This window comes from Seriola aureovittata, chromosome 1, assembly GCF_021018895.1.
Source record: "Seriola aureovittata isolate HTS-2021-v1 ecotype China chromosome 1, ASM2101889v1, whole genome shotgun sequence".
NCBI classification, from domain to species: domain Eukaryota; kingdom Metazoa; phylum Chordata; class Actinopteri; order Carangiformes; family Carangidae; genus Seriola; species Seriola aureovittata.
The window spans coordinates 1,945,044-1,966,608 of NC_079364.1; the positions used below are offsets into that span (position 1 = coordinate 1,945,044).

General features: G+C 42.8%; 1 protein-coding gene across 8 annotated transcripts in view; it reads right to left on the minus strand.

Annotated features, from left to right (window-relative positions):
• Positions 1-21,565, minus strand: part of LOC130169188 (serine/threonine-protein kinase BRSK2-like) — a 141,051-nt gene that overhangs the window by 23,723 nt on the left and 95,763 nt on the right. For 2 of the 8 annotated variants that reach the window (XM_056375740.1, XM_056375703.1), the window contains exons 8-16: positions 18,000-18,146; positions 16,307-16,338; positions 15,195-15,359; positions 14,839-14,936; positions 13,719-13,872; positions 9,258-9,317; positions 5,042-5,102; positions 740-947; positions 225-273 (exon numbers count right to left, since the gene is read on the minus strand). In XM_056375740.1, coding sequence (XP_056231715.1) covers positions 225-273; positions 740-947; positions 5,042-5,102; positions 9,258-9,317; positions 13,719-13,872; positions 14,839-14,936; positions 15,195-15,359; positions 16,307-16,338; positions 18,000-18,146 — 974 coding nt within the window. Of the gene's footprint in view, positions 1-224; positions 274-739; positions 1,398-5,041; positions 5,103-9,257; positions 9,318-13,718; positions 13,873-14,838; positions 14,937-15,194; positions 15,360-16,306; positions 16,339-17,999; positions 18,147-21,565 lie in introns of all 8 variants that reach the window. The other 6 variants (XM_056375712.1, XM_056375688.1, XM_056375684.1 and 3 more) reach the window with 6 other exon arrangements.

Genomic DNA, 21,565 nt, shown 5'->3' on the forward strand with positions numbered 1-21,565 from the left:
TATAAGACACTTCTGCTGCGTTTTCAGTGAAACACCTGATATTTTCACATTTATCTCAAAATATAAACAATGTTCATACACAACCTTTGATTAATGTATCATCTAATTTAATTACAATAGCACAAAACATGACACAAATTCCTTTTTCTTCTAAAAATGGGATTTTAAATGTGTTTTAATAAACACATCCACAGCCGGACTCTGGTGAGGTGTGCATCACTCACTCTGGAGAGGAGTCTGGGGTGAGGCTGGACATGTCCTCCTGGGTGGGAACTGTGGATGCAAACAGAGGTCAAAGGTCACAGAGTGATTTCTTTCCTACATAAACCTCCGACTTCCTGCTTGTAGAAACATAAAGTCTCTTCTGTTCGTCTGTGTCGGAGTGAAGGATTTGGACTCGTCGTGGTCCGGTTCATGTTCACGGCTCCTGCTGTAGGAAAACGAGATAAACCGCAGCAAAGTAAGAAATGTTTTTTTCCCCACTCGCTGTAATGAGGTAGTTATCTGGTGTATGACGTGGCCGGAGGCGGCTGTTTGTCACGACGAGGCTGCAGAAGGTGAACGGAGCTCAGCCATTAGCAGCAGAGACGATGTGTTTTTATTCCCCTGAGCTACAGTCAGCTGCACAAACACTCCGCGCTGAATCGATTATCACACAGATAAGACTGATGAGCTGAATGAACCATAAACAAAAGTCTCATTTAATCTCAGCCACCCCCCCTCCCCCTCCCCCCCTTACCTTGCATTTTCCTGCGGTGGAAGCGCGGCGAGCCCAGGAAGCTGTTCTTGATGGAGTTGAGGCGCGTCCTCCAGGGCATGCCGCCAATGGAGGGGCTGGGCGGGGGCGTTGGGCTGGGCGTGCCAGCCGGGCTGTCCTTGGGCGTGTGCACTGGGGTGCCTTTGGGGGTGGGAAGAGGGCTCCCCCTTGGGGAGGGGTGAGGGGTCACCTGCGTGATGGGGACAGATTTGCCGTTGTGGTCAGGGTGGAGGTGGTGGCGGCGGAGGGGAGACATAGGAGGCACGGGGGAGAGAGGGATGGAGAGTTTTGGGGGGACGGTCAGGGGAGGGTGGCGTCTCACCCGGGGGCTGTTGGGGGTGCAGGGAGCCAGAGACTGGCAGGGCGTGGAGGGCTCTGATTTGGGGGTGGAGGGGGTCTGGGCTGAGTTGGGGAGCGGGTTGGACCTGGTGGTCTGCAGGGGCTTCTCGGACACTTTGGGCTTGGCGGGGAGGGTCTGCGTGCGAGGGTGCATGAGGGGGGACCCCATCTTTGGCTGGTAGGAGTTGGGCGTGCGGGGCCCCACCCCGTTGAGGCGGACCTCGGGGGAGTGGGTGGGGCTGCAGTTGGGGGACTGACACAGGTCTGGGGACTGGGGCGGAATGAAAAACCGACGATGGGGCTGCGATTGGTCATGCACCGTTTGACGTGACAGCAGGGTCAGCCAATGAGAGAGCAAGGCCACAGCCAGGCCATTCCCAAAAAAATAGAAAAAATAAAATAAAAAAAGGAGCGTGGCAGAAAGGTTGAGAGGTGGAGCAGGCAGGAAGTGGTGAGAGTGCAAGAAAGAAAGAAAACAGAACATGCGATTAGCACCGTGATCAGCCAATCAGGAGGCAGCAGTGGAGCATTCATGACACAACAGTAGGGATGCACCGAGACTAAACCTCACTGACAGGAACTGACAGACTGTTTGACCGTCTGTTGAACAGGGTTTTAAAACACAACTCAGAGTCGCAGCTATTTTCTAAATCTGTTTGAAATTTGGTGAGAAGTTGAGAAATGTGGCGGGAAACAAATGAACCGCCTTTGATGTTGATTCTTGAGGTTTTTCTTCTTTTTTTTTTTTTTTTTAAAACAATTCTATAATTAAAGAAAAATGTCACATATATTTTCTATTATTAAAATAAAGACGATGCATTATGCAGCCGTTTCAGAAGTTACATGACGACGCATCACATTTACCTTCAGCACTCACTCTTTACGTTCCCTACACACCAGGACGTGAGTTGACAGAGGCGTATCTATGGTTACCGCCCGACACATCGGTGCATCCCTAATTACCACCAAGTGAACCAGCTCGAAAGCTAACAGGTTTAGCTTCACCCTCCACCTGGGAAAGCGGCCGGAGAGCATGCACAGTGCTGATGCACAATGCTGTGGAATGAATGAGCGGATCACTGAGGAGACAGGGACCTCGTCAGTCCGTTCTCATGACAACTGATTAACATGAGGTGATGCTCTTGTATCATGTCAATGAGCAGGAAACGTGTGTGTGTGTGTGTGTGTGTGTGTGTGTGGAAGAGTTTCAACACCAGAATCACAAACTTACACACTCTCGTCTTCTTTAGCAGATCGTGTTACAGGCTTCATGCAAGAACCGCTCACACAAAGATTCACTTTAGAAATAACAAAACATTTTCAGGGAATTTTCTCGTGACAGGTTCAGGTTTATCGTACGAGTCGTGTTCAGATAGTCGGCCTCTTTCTACAGAGGGAGGAACACTTGTTTTAACTGAGGAACTTAAACACAACATGTCAGTTAACAGAAGCTGTAGTTGCTGCTTCTCTGAAAGCAGATGTTGGGAAACATCACGGAGGGTTGACGCAGTCGAATAAAGTCAAAGATGAAAAACTGAAATGTAAAATTAAAGTTTCACTCTGTATAAAAATCTGTTTCGATCACTGTTACTTCACTTTAGTGTTTGAGCTTGAAAAGTGAAAACAGCTTCTATCTCTTAAAGGGACAACGTTTCTTAAATCTTAAATCTCCTTCAACACCTGGATAAACCTGCAGGATTCGGTGACGTCACAAGAAGTCTGGTAGTAGTAGTTAAAGTAGTTAAACTTTTGAAATGAACAATATTTGGATATTCATAGATTTTAGATTTTTGTAAACAAAAAAAAAAACAAACCATATCAGACACAATTTATTATCTGCATTAGAGTATTTTCATGTTTTCTGTCTGGAGAAGATCTCGTCCGTCTCTGAAACTGTCACCTCGCAGTTCAGTCATGGAAAACTTTGCCCGAACAAACCTCCATGTCATGTTCTGTCTCTGTGGCGGGAAGCCGGCGGTAGCTGAAGTAACCACTGACACCGACACCCTGCTGATTTCACGACTTACAGCTCTGCTCGTTTGAAATTCGTCCTTTTACTCTTTAATAAAATCTGAGCACAGAAAATCAGAAGTGCCAGTAACTTCTGATTAATTCTCCCAAACACACTTCCTCACCAACAGGCGGCTGAAACAAGTGATTTACAGTGAGTTTGTGAAGTCTGATGAATCCGACTCGTACGATCAAACCTCACTGACGAAACAAGGTTGAGAAAAGTTTAGGAAAAAGTTCTTGCATGAGGCCTGATGACTTTCATTCATCACTCTTTAAACAGTTCATAATGAAACAGCAGCTGCAGACTAAAATCTGCCTCTTCTTCACTTTGCATTCAGACAGGCAGAATATACTGCGCCTGGAAGAATAAAACAATCACATTCATAATGAAAAGGAGAGTGAGCGTTTGATGATGCACAGCCGTGTGTCCTTGCCGAGGGCGGAGCTTCAGACTGCAGCTCCGGACGGAGGCTGCAGGAGCTGCAGGTTGATTTGCACGGTTAACCTTTCTGCTGAGCTCTTCCTCCCGAGAGTGACGGATGGATTCCACAGCTCCTCTGAGAAGCTGCTCTGTGTGGGCATTAATCTCTAGCTCCGGTCCCCCCGCCCTCATCTGCAGCTCTGTGACGTACAGCGGGGGCCTGACTCAGAGCCACGGCCGGGTCGCATCACGACCTTGATGAGAGGACGAGCGGCGGCCGGTGATTCACCCTGTGACGCTCTCAGCTCTGTGAGCGTTTATATTTTCATCAGGTAAAATCTGTGAAACATCAGCGATGTCGCTCACTGCACACGTCTGTTATGTCATCACAGGAAATCAAAGGAGAATCCAACCTTTGATATTTCTCATAATTACACATTGAGCAGCGTCACCACCTGAATAAACTGTGTGAGTCGACACTGGTGTCACTGTCTTAGCTTCATCCTGAGAGTTTTCACCTCTTATGATTAATAAGAGAGAGTTCAAATTTAACGTCTTAATGTTTTTAGAAGATTATAATCATTTGTGCAGAAGTGTTTATTCTTTTATACATATGTATTTATATTTTAGACCTTTTATTTTCACTCTGTTATTATATATTTATTAAAAGACTTTTAGAATATTGCTTATCATGATTGTCTTCACTGAAATAAATGTGGTGGACAAAATATTAGAAACACCTCTCAGTATAAAGCAACATAAACATCATCATTCCCATGAAGGAGGATTTATTATCGTATTAGACTTCATTAGATTTACTGGGTGTTTGTAATAAACTGATAACTGACTCTGGTAAAGGTTAAAAGTTAAAAGCTATGACTTCAGTTTGTCAGGGGAATTAATTACTGTGAAATCTGTCGGGATTTTTTCTTTTCAAATACTTTATTTTGGATAAAAGGATTTAACTGAATGTTTGTTTACGACCTACAGTTTTTACATTCAACCCAAATCTAACGGACTCACACATCAGCAGTGATGTTGGTGAGACACACACCATCCTGCATCAAAATGTGTAAGAATCCGCCGCTGAAAATAGTCCCCATCAAATGCTCTATTTCCTCCTGTTTGATAAAAACTACGGTGAACACGTGTTTTAGTAAAATTAAAACTGAGACTTTTTAAAAAGGAAGCTGTATATTTGTGAGGTGTAAGGGTTCCTACATTTCCCAGACTGCTTCACCTGTCCTCTTTAACTGCTACATTACCTCACCTGTTGTGACTCTGTATTTAACTCTCTCCTGTTTCTCTGCAGGTGTTTCTGAAGCGTCTGGATAAAGATGGACTCGACCTGACTGAGGCTCTACTGTACGTCACACAGGCTGATGATGAAGTCCACAGTCGAGAGCATGAGCTGCCGATGAGAGGCTGAAGTGAAGGACAGCCAGCAGAGCCAGGCCAGTGAAGTGCATTGTGGGAAAACCAATCAGTGCGTGGGAGAGACGGACACTTACCCGGGGGCTGCTGAGAGGACTGGTGGACAGACCGGAGGACGCTCCGCTGATCGACCGCGATCTACACACACACAAACACACACATAGTGAGATCACTACACACACAAAACACTGCTCCACACAACAACAACAACACGCACACACACACACACACACACACACACACACACACACACACACACACACACACACACACACACACACACACACGGAAACACATGGAAACAGCTGATCTGATCTCAGGCAGAGAGAAGAGACTCAGATGACGACAGATCATCTGCTGCTGTTTTTACAAACCCTTATTAGTTCCTGTTTGTTGTGTGTTGTGTGTGTGTGTGTGTGTGTGTGTGTGTGTGTGTGTGTGTTTAACACTTTGGATAAAAGAGTCAGAGCTCAGTTGCCACAAAACTAGTGACTCCTGTAACATTCACTGACTCTCAAACATGAAGAACATCCGGAGTTAAACACGTCAGCATTATAGCGTGTGTGCACACACACACACACACACACACACACACACACACACAACACACACACACACAGTAAAATTCATTAGCGCTGTTTCTCTTCTCTTCATGAGCTTTTCCATTTTTCATTCACGTGTCATTAACTTTTCATCTCTTTCTCTGTTTTTCCCAAATGTCGTCTTTTTTTTCTTTCTGGATCAACACACACACACACACACACACACACACACACACACACACACACACACACACACACACACACACACAACACACACACACACACACACACACACACACCACACACACACACACACACACACACACACACACAGACTTTTCACCAAAAATCATGCAGGCCTGCTGACGTCTTTGAAGACTTTGGGATTTAATTGCCCATAAACAATTTGGTTTTGTTGGAAGTGAAAAATGAAAACAGTAAATCATACCTAAATATGACCCCCCCCCTTTACACACACACACACACACACACACACACACACACACACGAGGGATGACATCAGTGGTATTAAATCAGTTTTCACAGCTGCACTGTCGTCATTGGAGACAGTTTCACACTGTTTCCAGCTCTAACCCGCGATGGAGCTCGATGGTAAAACGCTGCTACTTTTGTTCCTTCTAATATCATTTTCATTATCGTCATTATTTCCTCCCTTTTTTCTCCCTCTTCTCTCTCTGAACAACCCATCATGAGGCAGATTATAACAAACAGAAGCCGTCCCTTCACGTTGACGTCTCACAGGGAGAAACTGCCCCCGTCAGTTTCATGATGTTTATTTACACCCAGTGTTTCAGTTTAGTTCTTTAGCTGCTTGTTGGTGACTCCTGACACTGGAACGTTACTAAAAGTCAAGCTGTCCCGTTACAGTTCTGATCCTATGGGTTTCTTAATTATAATTATATAATTATTATATAATTAATTATAATTTACTGAGATGGTTTGTGGTGGAACTGGTCGCCACGTTTCACAGTTTGTCAGTTTGCAGACAAACATTGTAGTTTTTAGTGACACTTCTTTCTTTAAAGCTCTGACATAATCTTCACATTTCCTGCTTTTTTTTTTCTGTTATAACTCGACCTGTATCTATTGAACGAGGCAACACTATTTTTCATTTCACTAAACGAGACGCTGACTCAGATAAGAAATGATCCTGGCACATTTCTTTTGTGTTTTTCTGGAGATTGCTGGAGATTTTTTTTTTTTTTTTGACTGGATTTGCTCTGTGATGTTTTTAAAGTTTGAATTTTGCTTCTTTTGTGAAAATGTAAAAGACAGATTTCTACAGTTTGCTTGTACAAAGAGACGTTTCAGGGTAAAATGACACGGCACATTTAAAAAAACTCCAGCCCACACTGGGGGAAACACAGGAAATTAACGCACTAAATTAATGGGCAGAAAAACAAAACTCTCAAATCTCTTTTTATCTTAATAGTTTAATATATTGATTATTTAATTTTTGATATTTTAATACCAATATGTGGAAGTAAAATCAGTCATGACCTTCTCTTCTGATATTGATCGTATCATTCAAGAGCTGCACGAGGTCTGAGGCGGCAGGTTTCATGTGTCTTCATATAAGTAACAAGTTGTAGTTGTTGAAGAACTATTTGTCTGACAACCTCCAGTCCAGCTAAGCTAAGCTAAGCTAAGCTAAGCTAAGCTAATGACTGCTTAGGTCTAAAAGTCAAAAGTGTCTAAGTCTTTAAGAAATGAAGTCTTTGAGTTTTGTCGTTTCGTAATGAAGCTGAATGGATAAACTGAGGTCTGTTGTGGATGAATTGTCTCAGTTTTAACTAATAAAACTTAAATACACATTAATATGAGTTGCTCTTCCTGTGAGTCAATCTGCTGGATCTGCTGTGTGGACTAACACTGAGGAAGTGCTGAGGGAGAGTTGTGTGTCTGCCGGCGCACAACAACAACAACAACAACAACAGCAACAACAACAACAACAGCCCTGGATAAATGACGGCGAGGAGACTCTCCGCCGTCGGACTGTTCAGAGAGCGGCTTCTATTAACATTCAACTCATTAACTGTGACGACCATCCCGTCCACGAGCAGGAAGCTGGAGCCGGCTCCTCTTTGAAATGTGAAAATGAATTCACAGCTCATCACTGGTGGTGAGTGTGAGAGAGCGAGTGTCGGCGGAGGACGCAACAAGCTTCATTTTATGGATCTCCCCAATTAGATGATGAGGGAGATAAAGGGCTATTCAGAGGGAGTGGAAGACTCATTTCCATCTCCTGTTTGTGCTCCATCTGCATTCCTGGCAATTAATTTATGCTAATCTCCGCCGGGCCGCGCATCCATCGACAAACGGAGCTTCTCCTGCGGAAGGTCAGCCACACAGGGAGGCCGAAAATCACACCGCCATCACCCCCTCCTCCTCCCCATGCTTCACTCAGAGAACAGATCGGCAGAGTACAAACAAATATAAACACACACACACACACACACACACACACACACGCTGACAATGAGGAGTGGAGGTAGGTTGAGGGAAGGAGGGGGAGCGAGAGAGAAAGAAGCCGAGAAAGTTGACCTAAAAATTCTCCTCCTCGCCCCCCGAGGGCCGAGGGAGGAACGTCAAAGAGGAAGTGGGTGCAGAGAGGGAGAGTGTGCTATTTTTCTGATTTCACAGAGTCGATCGTTTCCTGCTGCTTCTCTCTCACAGCGAACACTGATCCAGCGTCAGTGTCAGTGCGACTGCTCTGCTGCCGGTTTGTTTTTTTGGATCCTCTGATGCTGAAACGTGACACACCAGCTTCATTTACTGTGATGTTGTGCTCAGACGTGGCACAGCTCAGATAACAGGCAAAGAAACAGGTCAGATTTATTCTGTATGTAAATATAAATCATAATTTATATTAATTAAATCATATTATTATTACATATTATATATATAAATCTGGTGTTTCCCATCCTGGAGGTCACGAGAGACACACTTCAATTTATGATTTCTAATGCTGGGAGTCTGAAACATCTACATTTAGGAATATGCATCATGGGTAATTTCTAATGTTTGTCTAAGTTTCTCTCTTTTTTTTTTTTTAAACACCCCGAGATGCAAGTGATTTTGTTTTTAGGGAAGAAAAAAAGAAAAATTGAAAAATGATTGCCCCCCCAAAATATATTTTTTCACTTGCCTCTCAGGGGTTTTTGTCATAATTGAAAATAAAAATAAAATTTCACAAAAAAATTGAAAAAAATTCTGCAAAGAAAATTTTTTTTTGTTTGTTTTTTAGTGAAAAAAAGAAAAAAAAAAGACTTGCCTCTTGGGGTTTTTACTGCTCTGCTCTGATTTCATCTTCAGATTTCCTGTTTCTATTCACGACCTGAGGTTTTATTTTTCATTTCACTAAACAGACACTGACGTTTATTTCAGGTAGTTCCAACACAGGAAATGATCCTGACATATTTTTTGTGTTTTTCTGGAGATTGCAGAGATTTTTTTTTGACTGGATTTGATCTGTGATGTTTTTAAAAGTTTGAATTTTGCTTCTTTTGTAAAATTGTAAAAGACAGATTTCTACACTTTACTAACACAAAGACACGTTTTAGGAAAAATGACATGCAACATTTAAAAGTGAAAGACAAACACGTGTAAAGAACCACAGCCGACACTGGAGACAACACAGGAAACTAAATTAATGGATGGGAAAATCAAAAGGAACAAAATGGAGTTGACTCTACGTACAAACGGAGGAACAAACGGAGCAGACCAATACCTTTCCTCCTTGCTGCAGTTAGCGTTTGTGATATCCAAGCTTTTACTGAAAACAGATTTGCTAAAAAGGGGCAGACAGAAAATCAGGAGACAGACAGAAAGGCAGTCACATAAGGGGAATCCTAAGATACAGCATGCAGCACTCAAAGAAACAAACAAAAGTTATCACTGCGGAACAAACACGATCACCATGAGACAAAGAGCGACACAAAAACCTCACACATGCATGGACTCAGAAATCAGGAGACAAAACCCAGGAGGGGAAGCACATTCATGGGTCATGCTGGAGTCAGTGGGACGTTCACAGGCTCCGTCGCTGTGAAGAAACTATCTGTGCGTGTTTTCATCTCCGAACGCGTCTGATGTTCGGCTTGATTATCTCCGTCAGCGAGCAGAGGCCGAACAGGCCGTTACACCTGCTGCTACAGCACATCGGGCGACTCCTGCTGGGCGGAGCTGATCTTCAGGCGCCGCGTCGCAGCGGGAAAATAAGAGTCAACGATCAGTTTCGTGTTTGTGAGAATCAGGAGGATCAGTGTTTTTCTACCTCAGTCCAAACCTCGTTACCACAAACACGACGTCACAATCTGAGAGTGAGACTGATCCACGGCTCTGCTTCAGTCCATGTTCCATAAAACTGAATGACTGATCATTTCACTGCTTTGCTTATTGTACATTGAACCTCAGGCAGGTGAGACATAGAACTTTGAACTGCTGTTTAGTGGCAGCAAAAATACAATAATTATAACTGTTCATTATCTAAAGAATAAACAACAGAAACATAAAATACAACCCACTACAACCACTGCTAGAAATATTGAACAATATATTGCGATATTTGTGCTGGAGCTGCATCGAGATATTAAATTTTGGATATCGCCCAAGTCAATCCGAGGCAGCGGAGGGCACGAAGATCTGAGTGTAAACCGAAAGAGTAAACTGTCTCATCCTACTGTGCAGTTAGCAACCAAAGCTAAAGAGCTAGCTCACAGACAGGAAGCCTTTTACCTGCTGCTGTAACTTTTTATTGAATTAAATGAAGCACAATCCGTAAAACAAGAAGCACAGAAGCTACTGTGACGGACTGGTGCTAGCATGTTCCGCCACTGGCTAGCGTGTTAGCGGTTACAGTGTCACCAAACCTCTACAACCATGTGTTCAGTGTGAATTAATTTTGTCTCTTGGATGATTTCACAATATTATAGATTTATGTTATGACTAAGGCTGCAAAAAAAAAATCTGATTTCAATTATTTTGGCAGATATGAGTCACAACTGTAGGTGGTCATTTTTGTGTTTTTATTTTCACTGAAAATAAAACTTTACGTGTGGAGGATCTGATCTGTAGGCCGGGGTGTATCTGTATATGTATATGACCTTTATAAAGGTTTGTTGTGACACATTTGACCTTTTTTTTAATTAGATAAAAACCATCTGTTTTAATTATTACTATTTATTTTTCTGAGCGACGTGTTGCCTATGACATCATTGTGGTGGATGGCTTTAAATACTACATTACCCATGAGCGTCTGCCAGCGTCGCTATGGAAAAAGAAGTCGGAGCTGGAACAAATTCAAAACGCTTCATTTTTTCCAATTTGGATCAAAACACTTTGAAATTCAATCATCACTATAAACATCACGTCAGGTGTTTCCGTCCTCCCGGGTTAAAATCTGCCGACGTGTCACCTTCATGTTTCTTTAGCATGAAACAAAACACTTCAAACAGCAGCGCAGGGGAAAGATTTAAAACATAACGCTTCAATTTTATTAGAGTTAATCACCAGATCTTCATGGCTTCCATCTTTATCCTCACTCTGTTGTTCCCTAACTCGACCTGTCAGGTGCTCAGTCCGTGTGAGCGGATTATTTCCTCTCTAACTCAACATCCTGTCTTTTTGTGACTAAAGCAGATCCCGTCTTATTCTGTGGCTGCGTCCACTCACTGACGTCAGGAGTCTAGATCGAAGGGGAGAGCAGGAGATGAGGTTTAAACATCCATCATCAGCAGATACTGGAACTGATGCGATGTAACGCTCAGATGCAGAATAAACTTCAGGCAGGAATAATAAGATTTTAATTTTACTGTCTCATGTGGTTTTTGATTGTTTATTGTAGCAGCTTGTTTTGGTCTTGATGTTGCGTATTGTTATTACTGTCTTTAGTGGTTAGTTAGACAACTGTTCTCATGATGGTGAAGCTGCTAAATGAACGAGCCAGTTGCTTAATTTCGACTTTTACTGCACGTTTCTCGGGGATAAATAAAGTGTATAATGCGATATTGTAGCCTGGTATTCAGCTGCTGTCGGTTGGTCTGCAGCTGCCGGCGCCACTGACTGGATTCATATATATAAACTCTTCCGTGCGACTTCTGCGCTTTATTCTCGTGGGTTTCACTAGTTAAAAGTTTAAATAAATGTGAAGGTTAAATGAAAAACTATCTTCTGAAACAACTGTCCTTTCTTCCTCTGTCAGAACTGCGCAGACTGTGGGATCAAAGCTGCTCGTGCAGCAGGTGAAAGGTAATTCTTTTTGTCTGGTCTTGATGAATATGGCAGAGCTGTGACTGCCCTGCTCAAAGGCACTAACACCGTCCACATGAACGCAGATTCGAGGCCGAGGCTCAGATCGACCGCTGTGATGTCATCCTTTTACCCTTTCTTTTTAATCCTCTTGTTTTATATTTTATTAAGTACGTGTGGTTTTACTCTACATCATCACTCTTCACTTTATGATCAGATTCTCGCCTCATATCGTTTTTTTTTTTTTTGTCGCAGTTGAATCCTGCTGCTCTGTTTCTGTGTGTTTCTATCGTCCTTTAAACACTTTGAAAAACGACTTTTAAAAAAGTTTATATACTTTAAAAAGACTTGGTAAATGATTTTGTGGACAGCCGTCCTTACCTGTCAAGAACATAGAGCATACTTGTATTTTGAAACTCTGTAGCAGCCATTATTTTGCATTTATCTCCGTCAGCATTGAAAACCAACACATTGAGACTATTCATTTTCCATTACAGGGATCATCATGATGGTTTGTTGATCAGTTTGTTGATGAGAAAGCTCTGGATCAATAAGCAATAAGCAAAAGCTGAAAATACTCAAAGAGTCAGGCGATTTCATTTCTTAAGTTAAGATCCTCCAAAATCGAATTGTTTTACACTACAGGAAGTGTCTGATCAGAGAACCACGTGACACGTATAAAAACAAATCTAATGGCCTCCGTCATGTGACTTACTTCAGATTAGATTAAAAGAAAGTTAACCTGAATGCAATGCATGCTGGGAAACATGCAAATAATATAACAATAATTCTAAATGACTTAAACAGAGTTAAGTAAACGATCAGCTGGATGTTTAGTGTGACTGTAAGTTAAACTTAAATTACGAGATTTTACTGAGCAAAGAATAAAATGAGGTTTTCCTGTATTTCTAAGGCCGAACAACTTGTCATTTTTATTTATGCCAAAGAACACAAGTTAGTGTTTTAGTGTTTACACCACATACATTAACAGCTGCTTCAGTTCCAGCCAGGGACCTTTCAGACATATGGAAATGAACTGCTACAAACAGCTGCCAGCTCAGAGGGAACAACACATGGAAGATGTAAAGCTCCAGAGTTCAGTAATTTGTACTAAATGAGCTAAAACATACAGAAACTCGATTAGCATGAGCTGCTCAGTAAATACTGAGAGAAAAATCCCTGGTGAGACTTTCCTCTAATGGCGGTGATTCTTCTCCGTTATTGATCACATGCAGTAATCAGGAGTTCATGCAGAGTGAAGAGTGTCCAGGCTTCGTTCTTGGCTTTTTATCTTTACGAGAATTTATTTATTTGGACCTTCACAGGATTTTAATCATGTATTTCAGATACTGTAAAAATTACAACTCTCTGTTTTTGTAACTTTAAGCACCAACTTGCCAAACACATGTCAGGTTTACAGATGCTTCTTGTCCTCTTTGACCGCATGCTCCATGCACACTTTACACACACACAGCGCACAAACCTCAGAGTCCCGCTCATGCATTTCAACAACTGAACAATGTGACCGTCCGCCAGAGCTAAGAGAGCGCCGTTAGTCTCTGGCAGAGCGTCTGAGACGGGAGGAGTTTATGCCTCGTCTGTACATCCTGAACCAGCACAGAGAGAAAGATGCGTCATGTATTTAACGTCAGGTCAGCGGAGGAGGGAGGGGTTTACAGCGAGGGACAGACCTCACAGTGGAGGTTGTATCGTGGTCAAAACAGACGGCGACATGTGTCATGAATTTGAAAAGAGCTGCACCTCCTCCCCCCTCTCTGTCCCCCCTCCCCTGGGGTTAAATACATTATTTATCAAACTGATAACTGATCACAATAATCATCAATAACACTCCGAACAACAGCAAATCTCTTGGACTGACCTGCGTGTGTCAAACATGTCTGTCCATGCTCATGACCACACGTGCAGGTTTCACGCCTCTTACCTCTGACCGTGTGTTGCCATGTCGATGGCTCGCCGTACCGGTACGGGAGACCCGCCCTCCGTGACGCTCAGCACCTCCATGGACTTCCTCTCCGGCCTCCGTTTGCCGTGGCGGCTCAACATGGGCGAGTCCACACGCTTCCTGGGAGGGTCTGCTGAGCGGGTTCAGGGTGAGGACAGAAGATCAAAGGGCGAGGAAGGAAAGACAAAAAGAAACAAGTCAGAAACCAAACAAAATGAACCTTCTTTTCTTTTTTTATCTTAACAACTGTTTATTTGATCCGAGGTTAAAAGTCGAGGGAATGTCATGAATAAAAAAGGAAATATATAATCTACCAGTGGAGCTAAACGCTCAGGCAGAGTCGGCCTGGCTCTGTCTATTTGCTAAGGAAAGCTCCGCAGTCCAACGCTCCCTGAACTCCCCACTGTTCTCTAAAGTCTATTTAAACTTTAGAGCATTTGAAAGGTGGAAAATAATGTAATATTGTTGCAGCCACAGGAAAGTTTCTTGTGTTAATGCCACTAGAAACAGGGCTGCTGTTTCCTGTGTTACACAGATAGACAGGTTTCTCTTTCCATTTTATTTTTGCTTTAGAAAGTCAGTTTGAAAACAACTTGTTTATATAGTCCTCTTTTTGTTATATTTAATTCTTTGATTTAGAAGCACTCGTTCACCCCTCTTTCACTTCTTCTTAATCATTGATTGTATCTTTATTCTATCTCCTCATTACCAAATAAATTTGCTTTATCAATCACATCTGATTTATGTCGCTTCCCCTTTTCCCCAAAAACGAGACATGACCGGCGTTTTATTTGCTGGAGAGGTGATGTAAAGATGTCTGTCAACTCTTCTGCCTCCTGCTGCAGCGGCTCGTCTTCAACTACCGGAGGTCAACAAATAGAAGATTTCCATCTGCTCTTTAAACAACCACAGTGATGCAGTTGTGGTTTATCAGCTCCTCTGGCAGGAGGGGAATCCCAGAAAGCACAGCTCAAAGTGACGTCTCTGAGCTGTGGTTAATGTTAGCCACCTTCAGGTTTCTTTCCGTCAAATGTTCCTGGAGTGTGGATTTGTGTACAAGTCAGCGTTGCCTTCATGTGCAGTTTTTTTTGTGACCTACCGATCTCGTTGCGCGGCGGCAGGTTCTGGTCCTCGTGGCTGGGATATCTCTCTTTACGGTCCAGGAGGAGGAAGTAGATCATCTTTTCCTGGTTGTCACTGAAGAGAGGAGACAGCCAGAGAGAGTTTCGCAATCAGCTCGAGAGCCCATTGGTTAAGAGAGGGACAGTGAGACGCTCCATCATCACAAGACGTATTAAATAGAAGAATTCATCAAAGTGACAGTCTGTCTGCCCCTCTCAGCTCCTTCACCCTCCCTCCCTCCCTCTCACTTTAATCTGCTTCCTCTGTGGTTTTAGCACTTCTTCACTCCCTCCGCCCTTCCTCCCCCTTCTCCTCCTCCTCCTCCTCACTCACTCCTCAGACAGCAGGTCTTTGGTCAGTTTGTCCTTGTCTCTGAAGCAGCCCAGAGAGTGCATGCTCTCCAGTACGTCGGGGTCGATCTCCTCGGCCGCAGCCAGCGTCCTGATGGCCACCTTCCTGGGGACGGGCTGCTCCGGCTCAGGCTCGTTCTTCCCAGCTCTGCAACACAACACATGCAACTCACTGACGAGCCACATGATTATCAGAAAACCTTAAAACCACCTTGAGGCAGTTTTACGATTTGTGATATTGGTCGATAGAAATAAAAACAACTTAAGTTCTTTGCAGTTTTTTCTTGTGAATTACGACTTGGACCTTTTAGTTGAACTGGTCACATGTGGACAAAGGACGTATTTCAGATACAATTAATTAGATGCTGTAGTTTTATAGTTTTGCCAATTATTATTTATCAATAATAATAAAAATTGCACTTAAAAACATTGATTTTAGTGTTTCAGTGTCATGAGGTGTGGGGTCGAAACATGAATAGTCAGACTGTCAGACAGGTTGGAAACAAACCTGCAGGTCAGACAAACTCTCCCGAAAAAGAAATGAACCTTAAAATTATCACCCTAAAAATAATCTGGATAAACTGTCTCTGACCCGGATGATCGTCTGACTGCTCGTGTTCATTGACCCATCTGATTTCTGAGTTCCCAGATCCCAGCTCTTACTTTGGCGAGAACAATAATATAATTACTGATAGAAAAACTCCAAAAATAAAAGCCAAACTGTATATATAAGAAACCAGCGCTGAGTGATGTGAAAAATTTAATAAAGAATCAGTTTGCTGATCTTTCAGTCAAACGTTATATCGAGTCATTAACAGAATTCTGCTTTTTGAAGCCCAGAAATAGTGAATCCATTAGAGATCAGAGGTCCATTAGGACGCAGCGTCCTGACGTTTGATCTCAGGACTAATGAAGCTGCTTCTTTTCTGAGAGGTTTCCATCAAGAACTGGCTTTGATGAGTGTATTATTATTACCATTATTGTTACTGTATTATCTGCTGCTGCGTGTTTTCTTCTATAAACTCACTTGATGTGGACATTCATATACAGACACTGACAGAAACAGGAAAAGAAACGACAGGTGGATGTACTTACAGGTACCACGTGTGCTTCTGGATCTGCTCTAACTGTGAGAGAAAATCAGAGCAGGAAACAAACATTAATGACTCTGTTTTTATAAATTAAGTCTCAAGAAAAGACTTTCTCTTTCATTTCATATTTATCTGCATGAAACAGGATGTTGGGCCAGTATGTGATGTTTATTATAGCTAGGTTATTATTAAGACTCAACAAGAACCAATTACATGTTTTCTATCCAATTACAAGTGTTTAAAATAAACACATCCAGGACAATTAGGACTTTAACTCCCTGCAGCGAGCCTGTGAGGCAGCACTTCCTGTCAGGCTGGATACAGACTCTTCCTCTTTAAGTAGGACTGACAAACCCCATCGCCAACCGTGAGCTTTAAATTTAAAAGATTTAGTTCAACACTTCTACAGCACTTCTTCTACACTCATTCTTTTTACTCCTTTTCCCTTTCCTTGTCAAAACGTGGCGCCTACATTACCCACAATGCAACCTGACCACTAACAGTTGGCCGTGATATTGTAGCATCTAGCCTGCAGTAGATACGGGGTAGAGATTTATTTACTGGTAGTCTTCAGACATACCCCCACAAAAACAAAAATAAACAGAAAAGTTGGTGCATTACCCCTTTAAAGCTGATAGCTAAGTTTAGCTTCTATGATCTTGACAGGTAGAACTTTTTGGGGCAGGAAAGAGTCTGTTTAGGGCAGGAAAGAGCCTGTTGGGGCAGGAAAGAGCCTGATAGGGCGGGAAAGGGCCTGTTGGGGCAGGAAAGAGCCTGTTGAAGTAGGAAAGAGCCTGTTGGGGCAGGAAAAGAACCTGATAGGGCGGGAAAGGGCCTGTTGGAGCAGGAAAGAGCCTGTTGAAGTAGGAAAGAGCCTGTTGGGGCAGGAAAAGAACCTGCTAGGGCAGGAAAGGGCCTGTTGGAGCAGGAAAGAGCCTGTTGAAGTAGGAAAGAGCCTGTTGGGGCAGGAAAGAACCTGCTAGGGCAGGAAAGAGCTGGAGACTGGCCCATGTTACTGATGCTGGTGCTGGTGAATCTAGTGGGTGAGCAGGTGTCACCACAAACCTATGATCAGATTGTCGAAGCTTTAATAGTGATTCTTATGTAAGAAAGTACAATGTATTAATGGTCATATTATTACAGCTTTAGACTTTTAATCTGAAACTTCACAGCTACAGTTCTTTCTCTGTATTTGCGTCCTGTGTTTTCTCGGGGTGCTCGGATTTCGGTTTCCTCCCACAGACCCAAAGACGAGCAGGTCAGGTGAATGTGAGTGTGTGAAACTATCTCTGCAGTGACGTGGGTATAGTGTTGCAGGGTATCTGTGAAAAGGCTGTGATTATGGAAGTCCAATTTGAAGGCTTATCAGCAGCGGGATGTTGCCAAAAACAACTGCTCCAAGTTCAAACAGCCACAGACAGAACAGAAGCGAAAGCACATTATCTAATACAGCCTTTGTTATTTTTGTAATGTTTCTATTCTAAGCCAAAACAAATCCTTGGCCTGAGATGAAAAGATTTTATGCAGAGCACAGTCGCTGCAGGGCCAGTCATGGTGCAACTCTGCTATATTTAGCCTTAGCTGTCCCTAAAGCAACAGCCCAGACTGTGAAAATACAAAGCGAGCACGAGTCTCCTGACGGAAGATTTCAGCTCTCTCTCTCGCTGAGTGAGGGTGAGGCGTGTACAGTGGCTTACCGTGAGCCTCTTGGTGGCGTCCACTTCAATCATGCCGCGCAGAAGGTTCTGACAGTCCGGAGGGATGAAGTGAGGCATGTGGAAAACTCCCAGCTTCACCTTCTCCAAAAGATTCCTCAGGTTGTCGTCGTCAAAAGGCAGAGCGCCCTGGAGGAGCAGGGAGAGGAAACATCAATTAACTTGGATGCGAAACTAGTGATTTTGTAGCAGGGGCGAAATCAATCTGTGCAAAACTTTTGCATCAAGTTCAACTTTGGTTTGAACTGTTGTCGATTTTATGTCGAAACTTCCTACCGTTGCAGCTCGACTGTCTACTACAGGAGAGAGACTAGTTCGCCGTAACCTGTAATACGTTAAAGATTTAGCGGGTAATTATAAGTTTCTGTTCATATTTGAATCTGTCATTTCGTTTATATTCAGTCATACCGTCAGTTTTATGGATAATGAGTATATTTGTTAAAGATACCTGATGATCTGACATGTAGCACAAACCTCCATCCTCTGTGTGTTGATGGAACCGTGACGCTGTCCGTGGTGCTGAAGTGAGAGACGGGTTTATACAAACTCCTCATCTGATATTAAATTGTCTCTAAAGCAAATATCAAGAGCTCTCGGGTCATTTTTTTTTTTTTCAACTTTATGTTTATTGAGCAACATTTTCATACATATCACACATTTCAGATGTTACACAATCTCTTTTTCCCTTTTATATTTTGCTTTTAAAAAAGAAAAGGAAACAATAGCAGTAGTGAATAAAAACAACAAGATGTAAAATAAGCCATTCTTTTCTACAAACAGCCAGTTCGTGTTTAGAATCTGTTTGGTTACCCAATAAAAGACAAACAAAAAACAAACAAAAAGACCACAATTAAGTGAACAAGCCCGACGGGCTATAAAAGATAGTATACACACCAAAGTTAACATAGGACAACAGCAGCCGCGGATTCCCATCTAATCTCCAGCGAATCACCTGACATGCAAATTGATAAGATATAGGTTTTTCCTTTTCTTTTTTTCCCCCACACTTGCTCATCACCAATCGTCCCCCACCACTTCCAACCAAGGCGCCCATCGGTCTGTAAATTGTGCATTTTGTAATCTCAACATATATGTTATCTTTTCCATTATAAAAATTCTTTTAACTACTGTCTGAAATGTGAGTAATGTTGGAGGGTCTTTTTTAAGCCAGTTCAGGGTTATTGCCTTCTTGGCTGCTGCAAACAATATATGCAGCAGGTATATCTTTTTCCTACTCAACCCTGCTTCAGGGATGACCCCAAGGATGGTCAGTAGTGGGTCCCTGGGTAGAGAAAAAACAAATACTTTGTCCAATAGGTCTAATATCTCACACCAAAAGTTGTCCAATAGGGGGCATTTCCAAAATATATGTGTGTGGTCTGCAGACACCTCCCCACACTCTCTCCAACATTCACTTGTTCGATTGGGGTCTATTTTGGCCAAGATTCGAGGGCTTCTGAAGAATCTATGGACTATTTTCCACTGGAACTCTCTCCATAGGTTTGCGTTAGTGACTTTGTGCATTTCTGATGCAATATTATCCCAAACCTCCTCCCTTATTTCTGTTTCGAGCTCTGCTTCCCATTTTTGTTTGATGTGTAGGGTGTTTTCTTGTTTCATGGCAGATAGTATTCGGTATAAATTAGATATTGGTCTCCCTATGTACTTTCCATTTTGAATTTTTGTCAGGTATTGCTCAATAGGTGAGTCCGATTTTTTTATGCGGTTCCAGTCTGGGTGCTTAAACAAATAACTTCTTATCTGAAGATACCTATAGAAATCCGATCTTGGCAGGCCGAATTCATTCATCAACTGTTCAAATGTCTTCAATTCCTGATCCTCAATGAGTTGGTGGATGTAGTTAAGGTTTAGATGTCCCCATCTTTTGTATCCTGCATCTAATTTTAGAGGTATAAAACCCTTTAAATGAGCCACACCCGACAAGACTGACATATCACAAGGGAGGCCAAAATTCTTCTGCACCTCTCTCCATGCTGCCAGAGTAGTTTTTGACCATCTACCCAGAGTCTCTTCTAGGGATTTATTTTCAGTGAATGGAACCTTAGATAAAGGTGTTAGAGTGCAGAGTGACTTCTCAATTTCCAACCACCTTGTGTCCGTCTTATCTGAAATCCAAATTATCAAAGCCCTTAGCTGGCAGGCCAACCAATAATGTCTAAGGTGAGGGAGTCCCCACCCTCCATGTTGTTTAGATAACTGCAGAGTTTTGTATCTTACCCGAGGGCGCCTTCCCTGCCAGATAAATCTGGAGATGAGGCGGTCTAAAATTGTGAACATGTTTTTTGGTGGTGCGAGGGGCAGCGTCTGAAAAAGAAACAACAACCTAGGAAGCACATTCATCCTAATACTCTCTATTCTGCCTGAGATAGTGAGGGGCAGCACAGCCCATCTGTTAAGATCAACGGATATCTTGTCAATTAATTTATTGTAGTTTGCCCTATATAACTTATCCAAGTTTTGTGTTATAGTGGTTCCCAGATAGGAAATACCATCCTTTGGCCATTTGAATGAAAATGCTGCTTTCATCTGGTGTGTGACAAGCGAGTTCAGGGCCAAGGCTTCGGTTTTATTAACATTGACTTTATATCCTGAGAGGGCTCCAAATTTGGCAAAGCAGTCCATCAGCTTTGGAACTGAATTTAGGGGCTCTGATAAATAAACTAAAATGTCATCCGCATATAGCGAGATCTTGTGAATTTTGTCGCCAATTTCTATTCCATTAATATTTACGTCCTCTCGTATCATCTGTGCCAGTGGTTCAATGCTTAACGCAAAAAGGAGTGGCGATAGCGGACACCCCTGGCGTGTCCCTCTACCTAAATCAAAAGATTGGGATATATGTCCATTGACTCTGACCATACTCCGGGGGCAGCATATAACAGCTGGATCCATCTATTAAAGTTTGGGCCAAATCCGAATCTGTCCAAGGTTTTAAGCAAAAACGGCCAGGATACGCGGTCAAATGCCTTTTCAGCGTCGACCGCCAATGCCATGCAGGGGAATGGATAGTTATTACTATGCTCCATAACATTAAGTAGTCGGCGAACGTTATCTGGCAAGTACCGGCCGGCTATAAAGCCCGTCTGGTCCGGGTGTATTACAGTGGTGATGACCGATTCGACTCGCTTAGCCAGTATAGACGTCAGCAATTTGCAGTCTGTATTTAAGAGCGCAATCGGCCTGTAGGAGGCGCAGTCTGTGGGGTCTTTATGTTCTTTGGGTATAACGGAGATGATCGCCTCCCTCCAGGCCGACGGCAGCTCTCCTTTCTCAAGAGCATCGGAGTACGCTCTCTCCAAGATTGGGCTGATGAGGTCTATGTAGTTCTTATAAAATTCATTGGTGAATCCATCTGTACCAGGACTTTTGTTGTTTTTAAGATTTTTAATCGCCTTCTCAATTTCCTCTTTAGTTATCGGTCTGTCAATGAACTTAGCTGAGGTAGGATCTATTGTAGGTAGTTTAATGGATTTTAAGTAATTGTCAAATACTGCTGGGTCACTTACTCTGTCTTTGTCCGAGTATAA